Raw genomic sequence first — 23,334 nt, 5'->3', positions numbered from 1 at the left:
TCACCCCCGCTACTTCTCACGAATGCTCTCTTCTTCACTGCCCCCCCCCCCCCTTCTGCTCTGTCTCTCAACACGTAAAGGTTGGCTGTCTGAAACGTCTGCGCAAGTCGAATCTTCAGTTGTCTTTCAGTGACATCTTGTGGTCCATGTTGCTCCATTCAATTCCTCCAAAGGCAGTTCTCTATTGGGAGGAAGCTATTAGAACGTTTTTGAGTTTTTACCAGGCATTAACCTATGACTGATTGTTCGTATGGCGGATCTGACAGTCAATCTAAATTAACAGTATTTAAAATGTGTAGTGAATTGAAAACATTTATTATAAGATACCATAATATGCAATATAACCTAACATTATGTACATTCCAGAATAAGGCAAGGCACGTAAATTGTTTTTGTTATTTATTATCAGCAATTAGTCAGATACATATAAACAACCTGTAGGAAAAGGACAGAGCCCAGCGACTTCGTTTTCACAAGCTAATCGGTATCGCTTTAGCAAAGATCAGTTACTTAACACCCGATACGCACACATACGCGCACTCACACATACCCCCCCCCCCCCCACACACACACACACACACACACACACACACACACACACACACACACACACACCCACACACAGTCACACTTTGAGAGGTTTTTCACATAACACCTTGTGCAATAAAAAAAGAAATTAAAATATTTATATATGATACATAAATAATCATTAAATAAATAAAAAAAGAAACATGATGCACCTTTATAAACAACTTATAATCTAAGAAACATAATTATAAGTAAACATTCCCTTGACTTGCTGGCAACACACTTTTTAAAGACTGGTCACCAACAAAACTCTGTCTTTCACCTTTGATGCCTTCTTTAATATTCTAAGACTGGATTTATTCAGGAAGGTGATTACATTTTTGACCCTAGTCTGCAATTGACAACCAATTTCCTTTTCATCTATTTGAATAATGCCTGCGTTTAGCCCGATGCACTGATATCTCTTGATATCATAACATTGGAGTTTGGAGCCACGTTCCAGCTATAAAACAAGACCCATCAAATCAAATCCCCAAGGCAGGAGGAGACAGTTTATGAGTAGACTGTGAGGGACGGTAGACTTGCTGCAAGTTATCTTATGAACTTGTCCTTCAATGAAATCTGAAGCATCACTAGACTAGGAGTCGTACCAGTCTAAATACAGTAAAAGGTTTGGTGAGATGACAGTTGAGACATGTAATACATTTATCAGTGTCTCAGTCTCTCAGTGGTATGGTCATTGAGTAGACGCTGAACAATCCCGGACTCTCCAGTCAGGAGGATTTGTATGGATTCAGATGAAAATGCAGTAGAGAAATGCCACAATGGTCTTCCATCGTCAATATTCTCTGTTGTTGATCTAAAGTTTAATTTGGCATTCTCAAGACACATTATCTGCTTACAGGTTGTGAGGATGTGATGTTATTTCTCTGATACACAGAACATTTAAATTAAGAAAAAGCCACAGACCCCCCCAAAAAACATCAGAGGACAAACAAAATGTCAGTCTGGAAAAATTGAGACATTGTAGCTGTACACACGACGAAGATAGAGTTGTGACCACAGCAAAAAATCCTATTTACATTGCGTCCCACCATATCACGTACAAGAGGTAATAGAAGAAAAGAAATATCAACAAAGATTGGTGAGTTCTGTTTGCAAAAAAACTCAACTTTACATTTCTAGCACAAGACTGTACACCATCTTGTTTTGAGAGAGGCAGTTTCCTATGGCGCTGCTAAACATAAGTAAGTATTCATGCTGCACTAATATAGTGCAAATAGTTTTGCCTGTAAAAACTGAGACGGGAGAGGCAGGCAGGACTCAAGATGGATACTGTTTCTGAGAGACTGGTACACTTATGGTCTTTTTTTGATATTTGTGGGAACATGACAGAGCAACGCAGAGCATCACCTTGTCTCCGACAGAGGAACGTCCACTCACGGCTGGCCAGTGAGGGACAGGGACAAGATGAGACTTGTGCTTGTGCTTCTGACGTGAAAGCTTTGTGTTTCTGGGTGACCCTCTCCGACAACCTTCGCTTCCAAAGACGTTTATGTTACAGAAAAAGTATTAAATGGCAGATAAGCAAGGCAGACTTCCAGAAGAAGAGAAGAGTTTGTGAAGGCTCTTGTGAAACAAAGTCTGTAAAATGTAAAGAAACAAAGAAACAAAAACAAAAAGACGAAGGAAGAAGAATCTCTACGCTACCAAAGACGTGGGATTAGGTTTGAATTTGTTTATCTCTTTGAGGTTGCACTTTTTCTTTTAGGTCAAACCCTTGTCTTCTCAGGATCCCAGGTGTTCCTGAAGCCACGCCCAACAATAGCTTGAGGACTGAGGTGCGTTGCCATCACAACCCCTGCGGACCCCAAACGAGTGGCAGTCTTCGTGTCAGGTGTGTCCGTCAGCAGGAAGAGGCGGGGCTACATGTCGGCATCACCGTCATAGGCCAGGGTCAGGGGCTTCAACCTGTTGTTCATCTGTCTCCTCTGGGGCTTCTTTGGCTTTTTACTAGACAGCCAAAAACAGAAAGACCGACAATGAACACATTTTTTAAGTGCAATCCTTAACAACAACAACACATTGAATCCGTATTAATAAAAAAAAAAAAGATGTGAATAATTTGTTTTCAATGTATTTGATACTCTCAAGGACAGTTGAAGCTCTTTTGCTGCTATGGGCCAGGGGCACGCGATGGATTTAGAGATTCCATCCCATCCTAACATGTTAGAGTTCCATGCAGCTCTGCACTGAACGCCATGCACTTAGTAGGGAGTCAGTTCACTCATGCAATGGCAGTACTGAAGCTCACCATTGCTTAACTGATAAAAGTGAGTCATGTAGGATCAGTCTAGGGCCATCATTTGTTTAAAACACAAGTTACTGAGGCAAGTTTGAGTTACCCTTGACCCCCTAAGCGTGGAACAGAAGCAGGGCAGACCCTGTGGGCTGATGGGAAGGGCAGGCATACAAAGCAGCTGTAGGCCTACAGTGTAAGCAGTTCTCACTCACCTTACTGAACACTACTGTTTAACACACAGAAACAGTGTAGACGGTTAGTTCTAGAACCTCTGGTAACCTATGACAACTTACAACATAATGGACTGATACAAAAGCTACATCTAAAACAACAGAATGAAAATATATGATTACATGAGAAACATTGTTACAGTGAAATAGATATGAAGGGAGAGAGAGGGATTGAAGGAGGCATCGGAGATCGCGTGACAACAGCACGCAGGATCCTGAGAGGGCATGTCATTCTTCTATCTCACCACAAGAGGACAGTGCTATACAGAGCATGGTCTTTGAATTCAAGCTTATTAAATCAATGCTGCCTCTTGAGGATCATGAGAAGTAAGGAATTCAAGGGATGCTACATTGCTCCTAAAGCTTCTCTACCCATAAATGAACCACCGACTTCATGGAGGTGGCCTAAGAACTACAAGCACCAGGAATCTCAGGGGTCACAACAGGGCAAGTAGATTAGGGATGGGACTTCCTGCTCACCTCCAGCACCGTTCGACATGATTGGTTGTACAGGCACACATGGTCATAGGGCTTATGGGGAGTCGAGAGTGGTTCATGTGGCTGGTGACAGTCACAGTCATTTCAGGACACTTATGCAATGATCGTTTCCACATGCTCTTGTGGTGATGGCGGCTGATTGTTGATTGGTGATTGTTGATGGGGATTGTGCAGTGGTTGGTATTGTTTTTCTTGGTCTCCCTGTTCGTGTTGCAGCAGTTGGTTCTGTTGCTCTGTGTCCTGCTGTTCCTGCTGTTGGCACTCAGGGCACGTGTAGGTCACAGTGTAACTGTCGTACTCTGCCCACAGCTCGCCGTCAGTGGACGAGCTGGGGGTCGACTTGGAGCGCCGGGAACAAACCACACTGACCAGTGGAGGGAGGGAGGGAGGGAGGGAGGGAGGGAGGGAGGGAGGGAGGGAGGGAGGGGAGGGAGGGAGGGAGGGAGGGAGGGGAGGGGAGGGAGGGAGGGGAGGGAGGGGAGAAGCCAAAAAAGAAAAGAAAGCAAATGCCGGGACAAACAATGATGAAAATGAGGATTTGGTGAAAGACAAATGAGCGATTTAAAGGGCGGTGAGAGGGTTGGGTGGTGACATTGAGAAGGAGTGAGCGATAGCGAGGTGAAGGCTGGTAGCTTACCATGCTAGGTAGGTCATGGAGACGATGAAGACGACGAGGACGAAGGCTCCGGCTGCCACTCCATACACCCAGGTCTTCAGTTTACCATCTGGGGAGAACGCAACCACACCACGCACATTCAGCACAAGGACACTATCACAGCACTGTGCACAACTTCCTCTCTCTGGTGCACTTCCTCTCCTGCACTGCAGAGGGCAGTAGTGTTCCACGGCGAGTGAGCACTGTGGAATCTCGTTTTCAGCGGCTCTCTGCTTTAACTGCTGTCTGTGAACCAGTCACATTCACCAGAGTCCAGTGGATCTCAAACTCTGGGCTAGTACCCTCTTTTCCAGATTTTTATACCTTTATTTATATTGTCTGAATACATATTTACACCCATATTTTCATGATTGACTCTCATATCTATCCATTTTCCACTTTCTCTCACGTGCCCCCTGTAGTACCCCCATTCGATAAACCCTAGACTGTCCTCTGTCGTTTCATCAGTGGTGCTGTGCTGGGCACAGTACTGGATAGTACGGGTGTCTACAGTACCTGGGCTGAAGGGCTGCAGGAACCAGGTCCTCCCCGCGCGGCCCGGCTGGCTGGACGAGGGCTGGGTGGGGCTGACGGCACGGATGGTCTTCACGTCCGCCCGGTTATCGCCCGCCGTCGGGATCTCCAGGACAGGGATGACGGTGCACTGGTCCAGCTCGCCATCTGAGCTCATCACCTCGGTGTAGCCCTCTTCACAGCCACACACCCCCGCCTGGAGGACAAGACCCACACAGTGTTGGGATGGAGCCTCGCACAGTGCAAGACGCGGGGGTAGGCACTGGTCCACTCATGTGGAGGATCTGGACTACGGTTGAAGTCTCTGGTTCCGACAGCATCGCATGGATGCTTCGTCAGTTTAGTGGGAATGGAGCGGGGAGGGGTAGAGGGTGCTTTCTGATGTGGAAGGTGAGGTGTTTAGGGATGTACACCATCCAAAAGGCTGGTGCCTTCCTCATCCAGCTCACTCACTCACTCTCTCTCTCTCTCTCTCTCTCTCTCTCTCTCTCTCTCTCTCTCTCTCTCTCTCTCTCTCTCTCTCTCTCTCTCTTCTCTCTCTCTCTCTCTCTCTCTCTCTCTCTCTCTCTCTCTCTCTCTCTCTCTCGCTCTCTCGCTCTCTCGCTCTCTCGCTGTCTCTCTTCCTCTCTATCTCTCGCTCTCTATCTCGCTCTCACGGTGGGAGGTCTCCTATTCCCCGGCAATCTCCAGAAGATAATCACCCGCAAAAATACCCCCAATGCAAACAGTGGCTGGTGGGGCTGGCGGCACAGGGCCGGCAGATGACAGAGCAGGAAATGGGAGGGTGATTAGCATATCCAAAGTGGTAGACAAAGAGAGGGGCAGGAGGCAGCCTTATCACCTGCTTTATATTCAACCCAGTTCTATGCCACAGCATGGGGGCACCAAAACAGACTCACACACACACACACACTCATCTGTACAAAACACACACCAGTGAAGCCACACACCGTCAAGCACAGACACTGTCGTACCCATGAACACACACACATTTACACACACACACAAACCATTGGACTGACGGACCTATGTTGTAATGATGGCTACTGCAATGTCTCGTATGCCTACTGTGTGCACGCACAGACACACATCAACCCTAAAAGTGTGAAGCTGGGAATAAGATTTCATTGGTATGGTATAATGTGCCAACTCGTGGTCGTAGAAACACAAACAACTCCACAACACACCCAGAGCAGGAAAGCAGGCATGCTTTATGGAAACATACACAAATCCACTCTTGAGCCATATTGAGACAGACATGTTGTGCCAGCTGCCCTCACTGCACTGCCCTCCCCCCCCCCCCCCGCCCACCTCCCCAGCCTGAGGTTCCTCCGCAGGGCAGGGTTCTGGAACTCTGCGTTGCCTGGTTCTGATGCATCCTGACACCCGAGTCTGGGAAGAACACAACTGCCCCCTCCCCAGTTAAACTGCACCCATGTTGTTTCCAGGAAATGTGTTCTGTTTATACTGAAGGAAGCCAATGGCCTGAAAGCAAGTGTCTCGGGAGGAGGGGCCGAAACTAAACATCAAAGGCGGAAGAGAGAGAAAGAGAGGTTTGCTGGTAGATTGTTCTCATGCCAGAACAGAGAATTGCACATTCCCTTGCTGAGGAAAACATGATTAATTGTGCATGTGACAATGTGTGTGTGTGTGTGTGTGTGGAAGGGGGGGGGTTGGAAACAAAGCTTGATGTATTGTGCAACGGTTGCCCTGTCTCTGTGAATGACGACAACATGCTCAGTAAGATGAGAGGAAGATAATTGGGGGGAAAAAAAGAAAACAGCTTGATTATGCTTGATGTGCAATTTTCCAGGTAGTTGTAATTTTGTGTGGTAGAGTGAGCAGATGCTCTCTACCCCACAGCGTGTGAGACCAGGTGCACTCAGCATAGCTAATAAGAAGAGCCTAACACCCACGTCAACACGTCATCGCAGGAACACAACAGGATTGTTTTCTGATCTCTGTTTTCTCCTCTTCCCTCTGTTTTCCTAAAATGTCTCAGCTTTACTGGTGACATCTCCCAGGAGTTTGAACTTCTCCTTCCCTGTTTGTCTCTCCCTGTCTCTGTCTACCCCTCTTTAATATGTATATGTATATACAATATAATATGCGTGTACTGTACATCATATTATATATTCATACATTACTCAACATTTGTTCTCGTCTCCAGGGCAACCGTTCACTCTCACCTCTGTGCAGATGGAGCGTAGCTTGTTGCAGGCGGGGTCACATGATCGGTCAGCGATGGGTTGGGCTGTCATTGGACATCCACCTGCAAGGGTAAAGGTCAAGGTCCAAAGGTCACTGGTGAGTGGTATAGGCATTATGGAAGAAAGAAAGGGTGCCTGAAGATAATCCTTTCCCCTGTACAAACACTCGCACCAATGCACGTGCAGACGCGCACACACAGACACACACGCATACGCACACACACATCCCAAAATGGGCGCTGGCACGTGGCTCAGATTCTTAGGCAACTCCTCTGTTTGCTTTGTTACTCTCGCTCTTCTCTCGTTGGTTGGGCTGGAGGCAACAATGATCAGAGAATCCACACGCCCACTCTCTCTCCTACTCTCTGTCTCTCTCTCATGTTCCCTCTCTCTCCAACTATCTCTCCCTCTGTATCTGTCTTTCTCTCCGTGTTTCTCTACAGCATAAGACAACAATAGAATCATGCTACCCTATTATTCATTCCTCTCGGCTTGACTGCGTCTGGGTTTCCATTGGAATAAATTGGTAATTAGCCCTCTATGATGGTAAAAAAATTCCAATCAAATCCCCAGACGGAAACACACAATCTTGATGCTCTAACAGACGTGGAGACTCCCAGAGTGTGTATGCATGCACAACCACTTAGTAAGATGTAAGGACTGAGCTCTGGGGCTGTGGCCATGGCTCCCAAATGACAAGTGGGTAGCACAGTGATGCACTTGACTGGTGTGACTTGTGAGAGACAGAGAGAGAGAGAGAGTGAGTGAGGCATTGGAAGAAAAGGAGACAGAGACACAAACAGACAGAAAGAGTTGAAGAGGCAGAGGGAGACAAAGAGAGACAGAGAGAGAGCGAGAGAGAGACAGAGAGAGAGACAGAGAGACAGAGAGAGAGAGAGAGAGAGAGAGAGAGAGAGAGAGAGAGAGAGAGAGAGAGAGAGAGACTGAGAAAAGGAGCCCTGGCTAAACAGCCTTGTCTAGGCCATGCCCCATCTCTTTAAGTGATGGCCCTGGGGAGAATACTATACTGTCCTATCAGGGCAGTGGAATGGAGAGCCTGGAGGCAGAGGCTTTTCTCACTGAGCTTTTATTTTCACTCCGCTGCAGGAAATCAATACACATCTGCAAGCACACAACAGTGGAGCTGTGTGCTTAGGAGAGCAAACCAGACCAGCTCAGGACTCAATCACTGCCAGCTCACTGTGAAGACCTGCTTCTATGGCAGTCTGTGATGCTGCAATGAGGACCACATCTGTCACCGGGAGTTCCAACGGCACCAGAGTAACAGGGATGACCCTGGATGTTCACAGAGACTAGAGAGAGAGGACTCACTACTTGAACCGTTTTTGCATATAAAGAGTTGTTGATAGGCATACCCCCTGGAGTTCCCTCAGAAACGCAAGCGTCAGCAGAAAAACACACCCTAGTTGTCCATCAGAGGCTGAGGTTGTGGTTGTGAATATTCATGGTGTGACGGCTAGTGAGTTTAGTATGAATATTCATGAGAGAATACCAGAGCTTGAGAGGGAACATTTACATCAAGGCGCTCTGCCAGTCAAAGCAACCTGAAATATGCAGACCATCTGGACTATAGGATGTCTTGGTATTTAACACACTGATATTAATAGAACTGTAAATTCAGGGATACACACCTCTTACTGCATGGACTGTGGAGGTGAGGCAGAGTGGTGGTTTTCTTGTGACTTATCTATCTGGTGATCCTTAACTAAATAAAACATGTTCACCTTTCTCTCTCGGTTGTCTCTCTCTCCTTCCCTGTCTCTCTCCAGTCCACTCTCTCCCTTTGATTTCTCTCTCACTCTTTCGCCTCCTTACTCTCCCTCGGTCTCACTCTCTCACGCTCTTTATCTCTGCCTCTCTCCTTCCCTCTCTTGTTTAACTATATGTTTTCTATATACTCTCCCTCTGTCTCTCCCTCTGTCGTTCTCTCTCTCTCTCTCTCTCTCTCTCTCTCTCTCTCTCTCTCTCTCTCCTTCCCTATCTATATCTCTCTCTCGACCCACAGTGCTCTGGGATGTCGCAGCCAAAGCGTCGCGTGATTGGCCAACAGGATTAAAACGCGTCTGTGACATTGAGGTGGATTAGACCCCATATTCCCACTCTTGTACTCCCCGGTGACAGGGAATGCAATCTGGGCTTGTGGGGGTGCGCGACTCCAACCTGACAGGGACAGGCAGGGTTTTTAAATAACCCCATCCACCTCCGCCCGCCAGGCAGCGTGGGGCTGGAGACTGGCAGGTCACCGCCGCTGTCAGCGACATACATGGAAGCTTACGGAAACTCATTTAGATCCACTCGTATATTGTGTTGTCATGCTCCGGAGCGACTTGAAAAAGCGAGACCGATTTGTATCCGATGAGACGCTCGCACACACTCGCGGGGACGGTGAAGGGGCCCGTCATCGAGAGCGGGGGGACGGGGGACGGGGGGCGCGTGGAGGAGATGCTTCAGGTGTTATGACGGGCCTGCAATGGGACGATACGGTGTCAGGGGGGGGGCTTTATCAGGGAGGGCCCACGTACCTGTGACATTTAATCCGTCGGAGCGCTGGCACCAGACCTGGCGTGACGAAGCTCTCCAGGCTCCAGTCATCCACTTGTAATCGTAACACTGGCCCTCTGTGTGGGGGGGGGCGTGGGGAGGTAGGGGAGACGGGGAATGGGATGGGGGGGCACAGAACAGTACATCAGCACTATAGAACCTTTCATTTATAGCCTATAAGCCGTCATGAAATGGAGATCCCGCACAGTGTAACGCCACGGCGTTCTGGTGTTTGCCAGGGAACAGCTCCTTAAAGCTACAGTGCAATCTGCCCGTCGTAAGCACAGAGATGGCAGCAACTTGCAGTATGACTTCAGTCTAGGTTGTTTGGACTGTGCTGGTGACCGACCTGTGCAGGGTCGGGCCTCCCACTCCGGTTCTGGACACTGCATCAGGTTCTCTGGCTCCTGGGCCAGCACGGCCCTGGAGCGCACCTGCACCGACCCAAAGCCCAGGTCATCTCCTCCCACACAGCTCAGCTGGCACGGGCTCCACTCGGTCCAGTCGGTCAGATAGCACTCTCCTACAAACACACAAAGACAGACAGACAGACACAAACACACACAGTTGACTTCAAAGTAATACAACAAAGTAGGGAATGATGCTTTTTCCTAATTTACTATAGATGCCATCTTCCAATAACATGGGTTGACGGTGATTGGATTTGGGGTTGGAAAATCCCCAGCCTTGTCTAAGGTCAAAGGCTAGACATGGAAATTGAACATCCTCTCAAACATTTACTCAGATCCATTTTTCATTATCTTTCGGGTTGGAAGCTTGGTGCTTTCCGGAAAAGACAGGTTTCCTCAGAACAAGGTCAGAGAAACATTGAAGAGACAGGTCTGATGTGAGCACACTTCAAAATATTAATTAATCATGAAGCTGTCTCCCCAAACTGGCTCTGTCTGCCTCATCATTAGACCACTGCCACCAGATCTCACTCTCTCTCAATCAGTGTGTGACAGGGACGTGATCTCACATCAATGATGTGGCATGAGGGCATCAGTGAATTACCAGACTAGACGTTGATGGTTGGATATGCTCAAACTTTACTTTGATGGACACTGCCTAACGCACAAGGCAAAAATAAACACAAACACACATCTCACTGCAGTACTCGGTGCCGCATGAATGAGTGTCACAACTCTCAACTTCCACGTGACGGAACATGTCAAATTGAGATGTTGGATGTGTCATTCAACAGAAACAGTGCAGGAGAAAACATTTCCAATGATTTTTTTTTCCAAAGAAATCTTTTTCTCGGCAGTCATTTCCTACCCTGCAGATACATACAGCACCTTTTACATAAAGTAGCATGCTTTTCGCAGCTTCTTCGATTCTCTAGAATCCTCTGTCAACACCTTTATGAGCTTGAACATTTTATCCGGGTTCCAGAGAAAAAAAAGAAGAAAGAACTGTATCTTTCACGCCGGTCAGGGAAACAAGTTGTGAGGGTGTTGATGTAGCCTCTAAAACAGCTTGTGATTGGAACTAAAACCCTCTCAAAGAGCCTTTCCTGAAAAAGCAGGTGTGTGATCTCTAGGTACAGCACATGGTATGCAACAACCAGAAGAGGGTACTCAGCTTAAAAGTGTTAAAAGGGGTGTATAGTTTACCCAGTACTGGTATCTGTAAGGGGGGTTTAGTTTACCTAGAGAGGGTACCAGTCAGAGTTAGAGGTTACCTGGACAGGGTACGGTACAGGCCTCCTCCAGGGTGATCTGTTTGTCCCCATCCACCGAGGGCTCCAGGTCTCCGCACAGCTCGTCGTCCACCAGGCTGCCCTCCCCCCGGCCCTCGCCGTCCGACACGAAGCACGACACGTTCCTGAAGCGCAGGCCTTCCCCGCACCTCGCCCCCTGGGAAGAGATCGGCAAGAAAGGGTAGAATAGGTCAAACCCCGCTGCGGTCACACGACCATGTGTAAAACAGCCGGCTGCGAGGGCTCAGAGGCACCATAGGCTGCTGCCAACCTGGCCCCATTGATTTTGGGGTTTGTGAGGAACAGAGGGAGGGAGCCAGGTCTTTGCTGTAGGCAGCTGATGAGCCACTGTAAGCTGTCAAAACTCTCAGCTGGGGGGAAGAAAAGAAACGGCCCTGAACAGAGGAGAGTGTCAACATACCTTCACTTTCGGAAAATTCTGCACCATGTCAAAAATAAGCTGCTCTAGGCAACAAACGAGGGAAAAGGGGGGTAGTGGGCGGGGAGTGGTAGAAAAAAACAAGAGACTGGGTAGAGAGAGGAAGACAGAGGTAAAGGGGAGAGAGAGAGGGAGTCCCTGTCTGAGACCTCTTGCCTTTAATTAAACCCCCTGATGGGCAGAGAGTGGCAGACATTTGACAGGAGAGGAAGTGTGGGGGGGGGGGAGACAAGAGCAGAGGGGAGGAGAGGAGGGAGAAAGGATTGCGCAGAATGCCTGACGTTTTTTATAGTCTGGGATGGAATTGAATATTATTTTTTCTTTCAAGTGATCGAAAAAGACCTGCAGACAGATAAAGGAAGTCATGAAAAAAAAAAATTTGAAAGGTGATGAAATAGCAATGTGCTGGGTGAAATACTGGACACCCAGAGAGAGAGAGAGAGAGAGAAAGAGGGAAGAGACAGAGAAAGGTCTGGATGCATGCCTGCAGTAGCTCACTGTGCTGTGCCATCCCGAGCTGATGCAGGAAAGTCCTACCTCAGATGTGCACTGGGACCAGGGACTGTAGCGCCACCGGTAGCAGGGCCTGACAGGGCAGGGCTTCCACTGCTCCATCTGGGGCGGGCAGGGACGCCCATCTCCCTGGGGGGCCTGGAGCACTGTTCGCCTCCGCCACAACTTCCCTGGAGAGAGAGAGAGGACAGGGGTGGGAGGGGGAAGTTGTGGTGGAAAGGGGTGAGGGTGGGGGGGGGGGGGGGGATGAGCCGGGGATGGGTTTTTAATCCGGATATGTAGTAAAGAAAGGAGCAGGAGGGAGAGAGGGAGGGGTGGGGGGAAAGGGAGGGAGGGGTGGGTAGGGGGAGAGGGAGGGAGGGAGGGGGGGAGAGGGAGGGGTGGGGTACGGTAGGGGGAGAGGGAGCGCGAGGGAGGCGTGGGGGGAGAGGGAGGGAGGGGGTAGGGGGAGAGGGAGGGGTGGGGGGAGAGGGAGTTGAGATGGTCTTAATCCAAATGTGTATTCAACAAAAACAAAGCATTATCCACCATTGCTCAGAACAGAGGAATGCCAAGAGATTGTTCAGTTTTGGGGTGGGTGTGTGGCCCATGTCAAGCGGTGCACATTTTGGTCTCTCATAGACTCTGGATCATCTGAACCTGTAATGACCTGCAGTAACAGAATGCCAGTATCCCTGGTACCTGCTACTGTACAAGTGATGCTACTGTACACGTGATGATTCACACTGGCATTAAAGACTGAGAGATGTGAGGCTCTTAGAGGTGCTTTACTGTGAGATCGCTATCACGTTACTGCACTTTTCCAGGTAATTAGTTTATCAAGGATCAGGCTGATGAGCAAGACCTTCGAAAGATCTTTCTGTGCGTCCACTTGAGTCTCTACCTCCCTTCCACCCTTCTCCCTCTTTCTCCATCACCATCTCTCTCGGTGAATAGTTCTTCCTTAGTTTTCTTTCTCACTGTATCTCTCTTTCTTTTAATAGCTTCGGTTGTCGTGTTGGCTTCTAAATTACTTGATCTATGACGCAATTTCAGCTCCTAATTCTTATGCCCGGAGCCATTCTGAATATTCATAATTCCAGTGTTGTTTTAAGGTTGAATTAAGGACTGTTTAATATGTATGGCTGCTGGTAGGTTAGGGAGGGTGGAAGTCAGGCAGTTGACACAGACACAGCATCTTCTACCCAGATTATCCCTGTGTGTGAAAGAAAGGCCCCATGAGTGATGGTGTAACATTCTCACGATTAGACAGTCTCTCTTGAGAAAAGCTTTAGCCGCCATCGAACAAAATCGCTGTGGAAAGAAATATTTTGAGCAAAATCGCTTCACAACCCACAACTGGGGAGAAACTAGGTCTCTCTGAAAACAAGAGCAATTTACCAAGTAAAATGAAACCTTTTCATGGTGGAGAAAGGGGCTGTTACATATTCAGTTCAGCCTCAGAGAAACTACAGGCCTTTAAAAAAACATTGGTTTGTTACTGTGGCTATGTCCAAAGTTTGTTCCAATACCTATCTTCACAAAAGTACTAAATGGACGCACTACTGAAAAGATCGGATTCATCCACTTATTCCTATTAGCAAACGATATAGAGCCAACCATCCCTTCTTTTATTCTGAAGTTCCAAGGACTCCTCTGCCAACTGTAGTCTGAGATCCTCTCTCTTGGTACAACAGAGAGGTCCCAGCAGTAAAGGTCATTTCCATTCCTCCACCAGCTTGGCCCAGGACCATTCATCTATGTTTACTGCCAAAGGTCACTCTGTCCTCCATCCACAATTGGGCCCCTTGACTCGACCCTCTCTCCGTCTGGCTACAGTTGATCCTATCACTTCGGGGATGCAGCAGTACATCAAATTAACTTCCGTTCCTCACCACATGGAGTGCACGTAATTGATATTATCCGCAATGTTGTTGTTTTCCCAGGCTGGTCTCACACAGGGGAAAGGGCATGGGACCATGGGTGGGAGGGGCATCTTATTGCAGAACACAATCAGAGAAGGAGTCTCAGGGTGGGGTTGCCTGCGGCGAGTCTCACCAGCTGCCAGTTTGTCTTGTGTCGAGGCCGGGGTGATGCGCGCCCCGTCGAGAGCACTTTCAAAGGCTTCCCTGTCTCTGAAACCGCCAGCAGAATCAAGCCCCGCTTTTTTTGAATCAGCTGGCGCCAACTCCTAGCCATTCTCTTCATGTGCGCTTTGTTCCCTCGCTTAAATGTTATTGCGTGTGCCCATGGTAACGACTTCTTGTGGTTGTGTGCTCTCTCTCTCTCTCTCTCTCTCTCTCTCTCTCTCTCTCTCTCTCTCTCTCTCTCTCTCTCTCTCTCTCTCTCTCTCTCTCTCTCTCTCTCTCTTTTGTCCCTCTCTCCTGCTCACTGCAGGTGGCCACAGTGGTGGGTTCAGGGCACATGCAGAGGGTGACTGGTACAGCTGATGGGCAGGGGCTGTCAGTGCCAGCTGTCACTATCAGTGTTTGGCCGAAGAACACACGCTGCCATGATTATGTGTGCATACAGGGTGGATATGCCCGGGATGCTAGCCCCTCGGTTTCCTGGCCATTTCTACCTCCAGGTGTTATAATTTCCTTGGCAAGGAAAAAAACGAAAAGGAATTCTATTCCTGGCTCAGGAACAGTGACTTGTTCCTCCAGGGAGGCATGTCATTCCAGCAATTTCTGTCATCGCAAGCAGGTTTTTTTATTTATTTATCTTTTTGTGTGAGAACCTCTTAATTTGCCCCTGTGGTTCACTTGCAGCTTCACCATGCTGTGGAAGATCCCCTCTCCCAGGGGCCGATTCGGCCTCACATCCCTGGGCCTGTACATATACTGTATTTGTGTGTGTGTGTGTGTTTGCTGCGGCTGGTATATTGTTGGGTAGTATGGGATCTCAAGGACTCCTGCAATGGACTGCTCCCGCAGGCTCTGAGCACACAGCCATAATGGACCACCAATCAATGGCCTGATCCTATGGAATTACATGGCTGGACATCATTATCCCCCTCTTAGTCTGTTTAAGGCGATCACACAATCATTCCTCACATCATAAAGAACGTTTCAAGTTTCATCCATTACCCTGGGAAGGTCTCTCTCTCACTCGCTCCCTCTCTCGCCCCATCCCCATCCCCCTCCCCCACATCCCCTTCCCTATCTATCAGTCTCCCTCCCTTTCTCACGGTTCGGCGGAATACATCTTAGACGCCTTGGAACGCCCATCGATACACCTTACCACACAAGTATTTATAGACTAAAACGGGGCAGGTAATGTCTGCTTAATGTATGGGTCAACACGTAAATCACATCATGGTTGGACTGTACATTGCCGTTCAGATTGGTTTAGGAATAAAAAAATACAAACATTTAGCTTGACTTCAGGGTCACAAAGAGGTCTCCCATAGAAGAGGTGACAAAACCTACCAGCCAGTCCACATGTGTGGGTACACTCGGACCAGGGGGACCAATCAGACAGCTGGCAGTTGACAGGGCACTCCACCACACAGGAAACATTCATTTGCCACTTCCTCTCAAGGCCGAGCTGAAAAGGAAGCAGATTCAACTACTGTGGCCGGCAGCTGCTTTTTTTGATGTCTTTGAGAAGTCGCCTGGCCCAGATGGAGGGCTAGTGAGTGAGGGAGGCCGGAGGAGGCCGCTCACGTACCTTCTCGCACAACGTGAGGTCCACAGACTTGCCATCGCTGCGCACGCAGTCCAGCATGCGTGTCTTGATGCCGCTGCCACACACGGCCCTCTCACTCAGCTGGCAGGTGCTCCAGTCTGGAGGCGAGACAAGATGCCGCTCGTTAGCACGTTAGCATGTTAGCACGTTAGCACGTTAGCAAGGGAATGGTACCTTACTGTAATGCATTCTTTTAATTCATTTACTCACAATCACAACCCGCCCATCCGCCTCCCCCCGCCCCTCCCACACATGCACAGACACACACACAAGTCAACGCTCAACACCCTTCTGACTCCAGAAATATCTTCGCCAACCACCCTTATCAGACACATCCTATACATGTCATGCACCGCTAACGTATTCGGCATCATTAAGGTCTTCCTGATTCGTCTCACCGGTGATATTATAGGAGTAGTAGAAGCAGTTGCTGTTGAGTTTGCAGGGGGCCGTCTCAGTGGTGGGGGGACACTGCTTTCCCTCCCCAGGAAGACGGATGGGGGAGGCCAGCCTCTCTCTGCTGCTGTTGCTGTTGCATGGCTGGGTAGCACAGAAAAGGAGCATTCAGACATAACAGTAACATGCACTGAGCTTTTCATGCACGTGACGCATGAGCCACTTGGAGAGGTGAAGTCGCTTAATGTCTTGCGAAGATTCGGCAATTCCACCCTGTTTTTTCCCCCATGAATATTTCCTACATCCAGCGCCTTCGTTTCCAATCCTGCCTCATCTCTCATCTGTATCTGTGGTAGTTTGCTCAGGCAGAGGCCTATTCCTGGTGTCAGACCAGGTCTATTTGGAAAGCTTTCCTGTGTGCCTGCTCCATAGGGACATATTCCATATCCATGGTAATTAACTTTCCCAACAGATCCCTGGCAGAGTGCCTGGGAAGTGCCGGGGGAGCGAAAGTACATCACCCTTCCACCGCTCACATTCAAGCATAATGCCTGCTTGCACACACTCACTCATACACACACACATACATACACACACCTCTGCCACAGTGTGCTATTTAGAGCTGCGTGAGCTCATCCCCCCTGCTGAAAGTCATCACGCCCAACACACCTTCCCACACACTCTCTTTTACACACACACACACACACACACACACCTTCTGAAATGTTCAGTATAAATTACAGCAGCGGTCCAGGCCAGCTTCCGCACAAGCCTGAATGGCATGGTTTAAATTGGAGCGAGCCCAGCATGAGAGCTGTTAGTGAGAGTGTCCAGTGAAACCTATTTCCCCGGCTGGGGAAAGCACTGGCATAGTGGAGTGGACACACAGAAGGCCTGTTAGCATGTGTGAAAAGTGTGAATCTCTTGTCCACATGGCCACTCAGAGGGAGATCGACTTCTCTGAGATACAGGCTGTGAATGCAGAGCACCTTGCTTTAACATGTGGTTAGGGTGTATCGGCGAGGTGGGATGTATGAATGTCCGTACCAGCGGACACGGGCTCCAGTCCCCCCAGTCGGACAGCACACAGTCCTCGGGGCAGGGCAGATGGCTGTCCCTGGCCCCCAGGGGCATCTCCTCCGGGTCGCACAGGTAGTCATCCACCTGGTCCGACGGCCCGTCAATAGTGTTCTGCATACACCTGGAAGTCAAGACAAGTCAGGTTACATTTATTTCTATTGCACATTTCAAAGAAAACCAATATGACCAAAGTTCTCTGCAAAACTGTTTAAATAAAGCATGAACAGATTTCAAAGCACACAGGAAGGCTCTCAGGGATGTCATTCCTAAGGAACTCATTTGGTTGTGTCTTAACCAGGCACAGTACATCTACGTTTAACTGAAACAAAGTTCACTTTGGATCACGGACTGTGTGAGGGAGTGTGACTTGGCGTTGGATCCGTCATACCTGACTTTGCGGGTCTGGACTCCTTCTCCACAGTTCTCCTTCAGGTCAACATTGCTGACCTTCCACACGCTCCAGGGCTCGGCCACCCACACATACTGGCCGCAGTCACTGAGGCACGGCACCACCTCGTAAACCTGGAGGGACGGCACAAACCATCAGCCACAGCCCACCACCAACACAGGAAGTCATATTTGAATATTTTGTCTTCTTATTTTGTAACGGAAACGTGTGAGAACTACTGTAGTATGACTGAGGTGTGCTGCAATGTACAGTACACGTGTGGGGGAGTCTTTCCATGTTGCCAGGGAGATCATGTAAGTTGTGCATATTTTATGGACCTAAAGTGATGTCGGTAATAATTCATTTTGACTTAGAAGAACAAGGACCACTGTGTCACTCACCTGTGCCTGAGGAGGCGAGGGGATCAAACGTCCAGTAGAAAAAGAGAGAACAAGGAGGAGGGAGAAGGAGGAGAAGAGTTAAAAGAAATTGTGAGGTAGCAGCGTACAAGTTCTGGAAGTTTCATCACATTATTTGCTCTCCCTTTAATCTTCCATGTCACCGGGGCTGAGCTTTCTTTAATTAGGTGCTGAATAAGAAATTAAAACATGTCCACCACTATGAAGCCACGGACTTCATCAAAAGGAATCAGTGTTATGAGTAGGTTCCTCGTGTATTAAACACATAGGAATCCTTCTTGTGAAGAAACCTTCAAGTGGGGCATGGATCTCCCGCTGTGTGCTTGGTGAGAACCAGAGACCCCCCTTTCCCCCTCCTCACTTACCTGGTTAACATGGTCTAGCTTGGGGCATGGTCGTCCACCGTTGTAGGGTTTTTCTCTCAACCACTTGGAGCGCACTTTGACCCCACTGCCACACGACTTGCTACAGCGCGACCAGTTGGACCATTCACTGAGCTTGCAGTCGGACGGGCAGGGGATGATGCAGGCCTCTTCTATGTAACCTGCAAGCACACACAGTTCTAGGCGTCAGCTCGAACAACTCAAGAAACTCCAAATCTTCCATCTAATATGATCCAAAAGAATTGCTGTACATCCCCCATCTGCCATGGGTAGTGCAGAATGGGTAGGTGCTGAAGGTTTTAGATAGAAGAAAGTAGCAATTCCTGGATGTCTGGCCACCCTGTGGACGTCAACAAAACCAATTTAGCTGGGAAGGCAATCGTGATGTTTCACCAACATCTCTGACTCACCCACAGCACTGTAAACAACATCACCCCCACCAGACCCACCTCCCTGCCCTCCTACCCCATCGCCACGGGCCACTTGTCAACAGATGACAACCACCCCTCAGTGTGTTGTGGAGTGTACATAATTCACAATACTCCACTAGAGTCCCGGAACAGCTGCTGACAGAGCCACAAGAACAGTGGCAACTGCTCGCAGCATCTGGTTCCACACAAAGCTGAACCTCTATTACTCAGGATCACGCTGTGAGTCTGCCTATGAGTCATAAAGCGGATGGGTTCGGGGCCGAGCTATCCAAGTCCCAGTCATGCGCTAAGCACTTTGATGTGAGCTTGCATCTTCCACGGCCAAACACAGAGAATACGACAGCGCTGTGATGCCTAATTCCCTCTTCTGCTTCCGACCGTGTCTGCTCCGGAATGCTAATGCTGCTGGTCGAGGAGAACTCTGACAGATCTAGGCTGCGGGCACCGGAGCCAGGCTTGCCGTGTCCTCATTGATTCCCCTTGATTGGATTTACAATCAGGAACTGATAAAAGGACGCAGTGAGATGAGTATGTTCTTGTCTGACGTCAAACGAGGCCAGGATGAGACAGAATCAATAAAACAGATGTGTAATTTGGAGGAATAATTATACACTTGACTTGAGCATCACGCCCTCTTAAGTCAACAAAACGGCGCTGCAAAGTAATTACATTTACATTTAGTCATTTGGCAGACGCTCTTTTCCAGAGCGACTTACAGTAAGTACAGGGACATTTCCCCCGAGGCAAGTAGGGTGAAGTGCCTTGCCCAAGGACACAAAGTCATTTTGGCTTGGCATCGATCCGGCAACTTTCAGATTACTAGTCCGACTTCCTCACCGCTCAGCCATCTGACTCCCCTAATTGGACGAGACTAACAAATGAGCAAGAGGCCCACACAAAAACACACAAACAAAAGCCTCTCTAATTGCATCAGCTCTTGTTAGCCATTGGACAGAGGTGCATTCTGGGCACCGTAGTGTTTTAGGGAGGTCTTTAGACAGGGAGCGGTTGGTGTGGGAGAGCCAGTGGGGACTCACCATGGCTGTTGCAGCGCGACGTCTCCACCAGCCGGTTGTCCTGGTCGTAACACACCATGGCCTGGTAGCGGTAGCCCTGGCCACACTCCTTGATGTCCCCCTGCACCTTCATGCCCAGCTGGCCCTCCACACGACCTCCTTCTGGGAGGATGCAGTCCGACCAGTTGCCCACTGGCTGGGCGTTGTACTTGTTGCAGGGGCAGTACTGGGTCTCGCTCAGAGGGTAAACCTGGTTGTTCTTACACTGGTCACGCTTCTTACTCTTTCCTGAGAGAGAGAGAGAGAGAGAGAGAGAGAGAGAGAGAGAGAGAGAGAGAGAGAGAGAGAGAGAGAGAGAGAGAGAGAGAGAGAGAGAGGGGGGGGGGGAGGGGGGGGGGGGGGGGGGGGGAAAGACATATTGATTTTTTATGCTTTTTATTGAGACATCCTCAAATAAAAACAAAGCTAGTTAATCTTTTATCCTGCTTTTTTTAAACACGACAAGAAACATTCTGGTTTCATGGCAAAGTTTGACAGCAGTATATCCCCAAACACCTAAAGACACACGTGCCTATCCCACATGGCCCTGTTGGAATCTCAGATGGCACCAACACCTCAGGCAACATAAGAAAACAGCCACCTTTAAACCTGTCAATCAGTTATCAGTCTCATAATAATCTCACAGGGTGCCATGGCCCAGAGGTCAAAGTTCAAATGAGCTCTCCACTCACCCACAAGCATCCTCTTCCTGGTCTTGACCCCCACACAGTCCGCCGTGCAGGAAGAGAACTTGGACCAGCTGGTCATCTGGCAGTCGTCCTGACAAGGGAGCTGACAGGGTTGAGTTAGCGGGGGCATGGAGCTGGCGAACTTGAGGCAGGAGCCAACATCCGACTGGCCGCCGTCCTGCTTCCGACACGAGATCGCTGGGAAACGAGGCAGGGGGAACAGGCAAAGGTGAACAAGAAGCTTTGCGAAACTTTGACAACAATCCAATTCTCATGACGCTCTTAAACTGACAGCGATGTGGATGGATATAGATGGCTCAACTGATTAGCACACTCTAGTGATGTCTTTTAAATGGGCTGGCTGTCATCTCTTTCACAAACAGACCTTTAGGAGGTACTCGTAAAATGAGTATGTGGTTGATTCAGGATTGGTGCAAAGGAACATCAATATATTTGCATATCCACATGTTCCTTCCACACTACGCAATGCAGCGCAAATGCACACACGTGCGCGCACACGTACACACGTACACACGTACACACGTACACACGTACACACGTACACACGTACACACGCAGCCTATTGACCTCCACCATCAACCGAGCCAGACAGATTGGCACTGAGTGAGAAGTAAAAGATGTGTATTGAATTGCTTCAGGCCCTTTGTCGATGTCTACAGGGATACTATTACAGGTAATGGCTTCTAATGACATAAGCCAAGATGGAGGAGCAAGGTGGTGGGAAATCAGATAATGGCTACTGTCTGCGAGGCCTTAATAGAGGTCTTGTTCAGGCATTGGAAACAACACTCTGAGTCCACCTTTCTCAGCCTTCATCTTGTAAATGGAACTCTCCTATTTGAAGTGTTGGATGTGTGCGGGGTGACGTATTGAACACAGAGTTCTCTCCGCCCACGGGGTGAACCTAAATGTAAGTCCTCTTCAGCTCAGGCCGGAGGGAGGGATTCGAATGGGCTTCTTAAAGTTGGTTTGACCTCAACATCCGACTGGAACGTTTCGGGAAAGATAAATGTTGCATGCAGCCTCGGGTGATACTTTGATACCAACACTCCCTCTTGGACTCTGCCAGCCAGTCGACTAAGTTGGTGGGTACACTGATTTGATTCTCAAGCACACACACACTCCCACCAGAAAACAATCTTGGCTTGGCCTAAGTTGTTTTTTCCAGGTGTGAGGGGATTGCTGCCGTCCCTTACCTCTGGCCTGGAGGCCTGGCCCGCAGGTCTCCTGAGCCCCAGGGCTGTCCTGGCGAACAGACCAAGGGACCAGCTGACACCGCCGCCACTTGTGGGTCTTCCACCTGAAATGCATTGAGCAGAAATACCTAACATCACATTGCTGCTCCTCGCCATTTTCTAAACACCTTCCAAACTGTTATTTTGCCACGTTAAGTAATGTTGAGTATTGTAGTTTGACCCCTTGTTCCTGATGTTTGATGCTGCAGTTTGAAGCCTCTTTCCTTGATGATGAGTTCACAGGGCACACAGTGGTGATGGAATGTTGGAATGTTCTGGAATAAAGTGTTACCTGAATGTTTGAATGTTCTAGAATGGAGTGTTACCTGAAGCCCTGACAGAGGGAGGGAGCATCGCAGTCCCTCTCCTGGGTCAGGACCTCGGGACAGTCTTGGCCCCCGTTGGCAGGCGGCTGGATGATCAGACGCTTCCTCGATTGTTTCCTTTTGGTGTTGCCGCCTTACAGGAGCAAGAACATCACACACGGTCAGTACTTCACACAGCAGTACACAGAGAGCCAACGACATTAAGGCCTCGGTCTACAGCCTCCTAGTCTACCAAGAAATCGATTTAAGATGGAATGCCTCCTTACGTGATCCCTTGCATATCACAGTTTCTTGAAAAGGTCCTTGAAAAATAAAAGTCTTTTGTGTGCTGGTGACTTTCATTTGTGTGAGCAGTGTTTCGTTAAACGTGCCCATGATGAACACTGAAACATAACGAAGCACAATTGGTTTCCCAGTTGCTCCACCGCCTCGCTCGCTATTGGCCAGTGACTTGGCCAGCTCTCAGGGAGAAATGCAGAGAAATGCAGCTCGTAATATTGATCTTAATCTGTATCTGAACTCTTCTGTGGCCACCCACTTCTGTGGGTGTGGGTGTAGGGTTATTTAGTAGGGTTGTTCATTTTCCATGAAGCCCATATCTATATAACTGTATTGTATGGTAGAATCCAGAGTCCTTGTGGGTAGTGTGGGAGACTCATTGACAGCTGTGAGGGCTTTTAAATGATTATGCACAGAGATTCTCATCCACAAAGCAAGGACGGGAAGCAACCGGATGGCAAGTTTAACAAGATGGCTGCCCAATTAAAACAACTTTTGAAACAACTGAAAAAAAAAGATCAAGCTGTTTGAATGGAGTAGTTGTTTCTGAAAGGATATAAGTCGTATCAATATTTCAGACAGTACCACACGACTCCAGGGAAAATAAATCACAGAGATTCCTATCTTAACAAGCGTGCTCAGCTCTCAACATGATTACTGTGACTAGCAAACCACTTCCAAATTGCCCAGAACAGTGCTTGTTAGAACTTTTAAAACGTTTTAGAGAGAAGGTCGCTTAGCAACTGTGTTTTTCTGTGTTTTTCTACAACAATTCCTTAACTAGAAATAC

At 48.7% G+C, this 23,334-nt stretch overlaps 1 protein-coding gene across 7 annotated transcripts in view; it reads right to left on the bottom strand.

Moving 5' to 3' along the window:
• Positions 1–568: 568 nt before the first annotated feature.
• thsd7aa (thrombospondin, type I, domain containing 7Aa) overlaps positions 569–23,334 on the bottom strand; it is a 92,752-nt gene continuing 69,986 nt past the window's right edge. For 2 of the 7 annotated variants that reach the window (XM_047018786.1, XM_047018787.1), the window contains 19 exons: positions 22,266–22,398; positions 21,901–22,004; positions 20,687–20,881; positions 19,977–20,243; positions 18,491–18,669; positions 18,108–18,113; positions 17,707–17,840; positions 17,286–17,439; positions 16,241–16,382; positions 15,825–15,940; positions 15,584–15,701; positions 12,198–12,343; positions 11,204–11,378; positions 9,869–10,042; positions 9,501–9,596; positions 6,937–7,019; positions 4,730–4,943; positions 4,196–4,283; positions 569–2,541 (listed from right to left, as the gene is read on the bottom strand). In XM_047018786.1, the coding sequence (XP_046874742.1) occupies positions 2,454–2,541; positions 4,196–4,283; positions 4,730–4,943; positions 6,937–7,019; positions 9,501–9,596; positions 9,869–10,042; positions 11,204–11,378; positions 12,198–12,343; positions 15,584–15,701; positions 15,825–15,940; positions 16,241–16,382; positions 17,286–17,439; positions 17,707–17,840; positions 18,108–18,113; positions 18,491–18,669; positions 19,977–20,243; positions 20,687–20,881; positions 21,901–22,004; positions 22,266–22,398 (2,612 nt within the window). In that variant the 3' untranslated portion in view covers positions 569–2,453. Of the gene's footprint in view, positions 3,923–4,195; positions 4,284–4,729; positions 4,944–6,936; positions 7,020–9,500; positions 9,597–9,868; positions 10,043–11,203; positions 11,379–12,197; positions 12,344–15,583; positions 15,702–15,824; positions 15,941–16,240; positions 16,383–17,285; positions 17,440–17,706; positions 17,841–18,107; positions 18,114–18,490; positions 18,670–19,976; positions 20,244–20,686; positions 20,882–21,900; positions 22,005–22,265; positions 22,399–23,334 lie in introns of all 7 variants that reach the window. The other 5 variants (XM_047018783.1, XM_047018785.1, XR_006956003.1 and 2 more) reach the window with 4 other exon arrangements.

Source organism: Hypomesus transpacificus, chromosome 4 (genome assembly GCF_021917145.1).
Source record: "Hypomesus transpacificus isolate Combined female chromosome 4, fHypTra1, whole genome shotgun sequence".
NCBI lineage: Eukaryota > Metazoa > Chordata > Actinopteri > Osmeriformes > Osmeridae > Hypomesus > Hypomesus transpacificus.
This window is presented reverse-complemented; position numbering and strand designations above follow the sequence as displayed.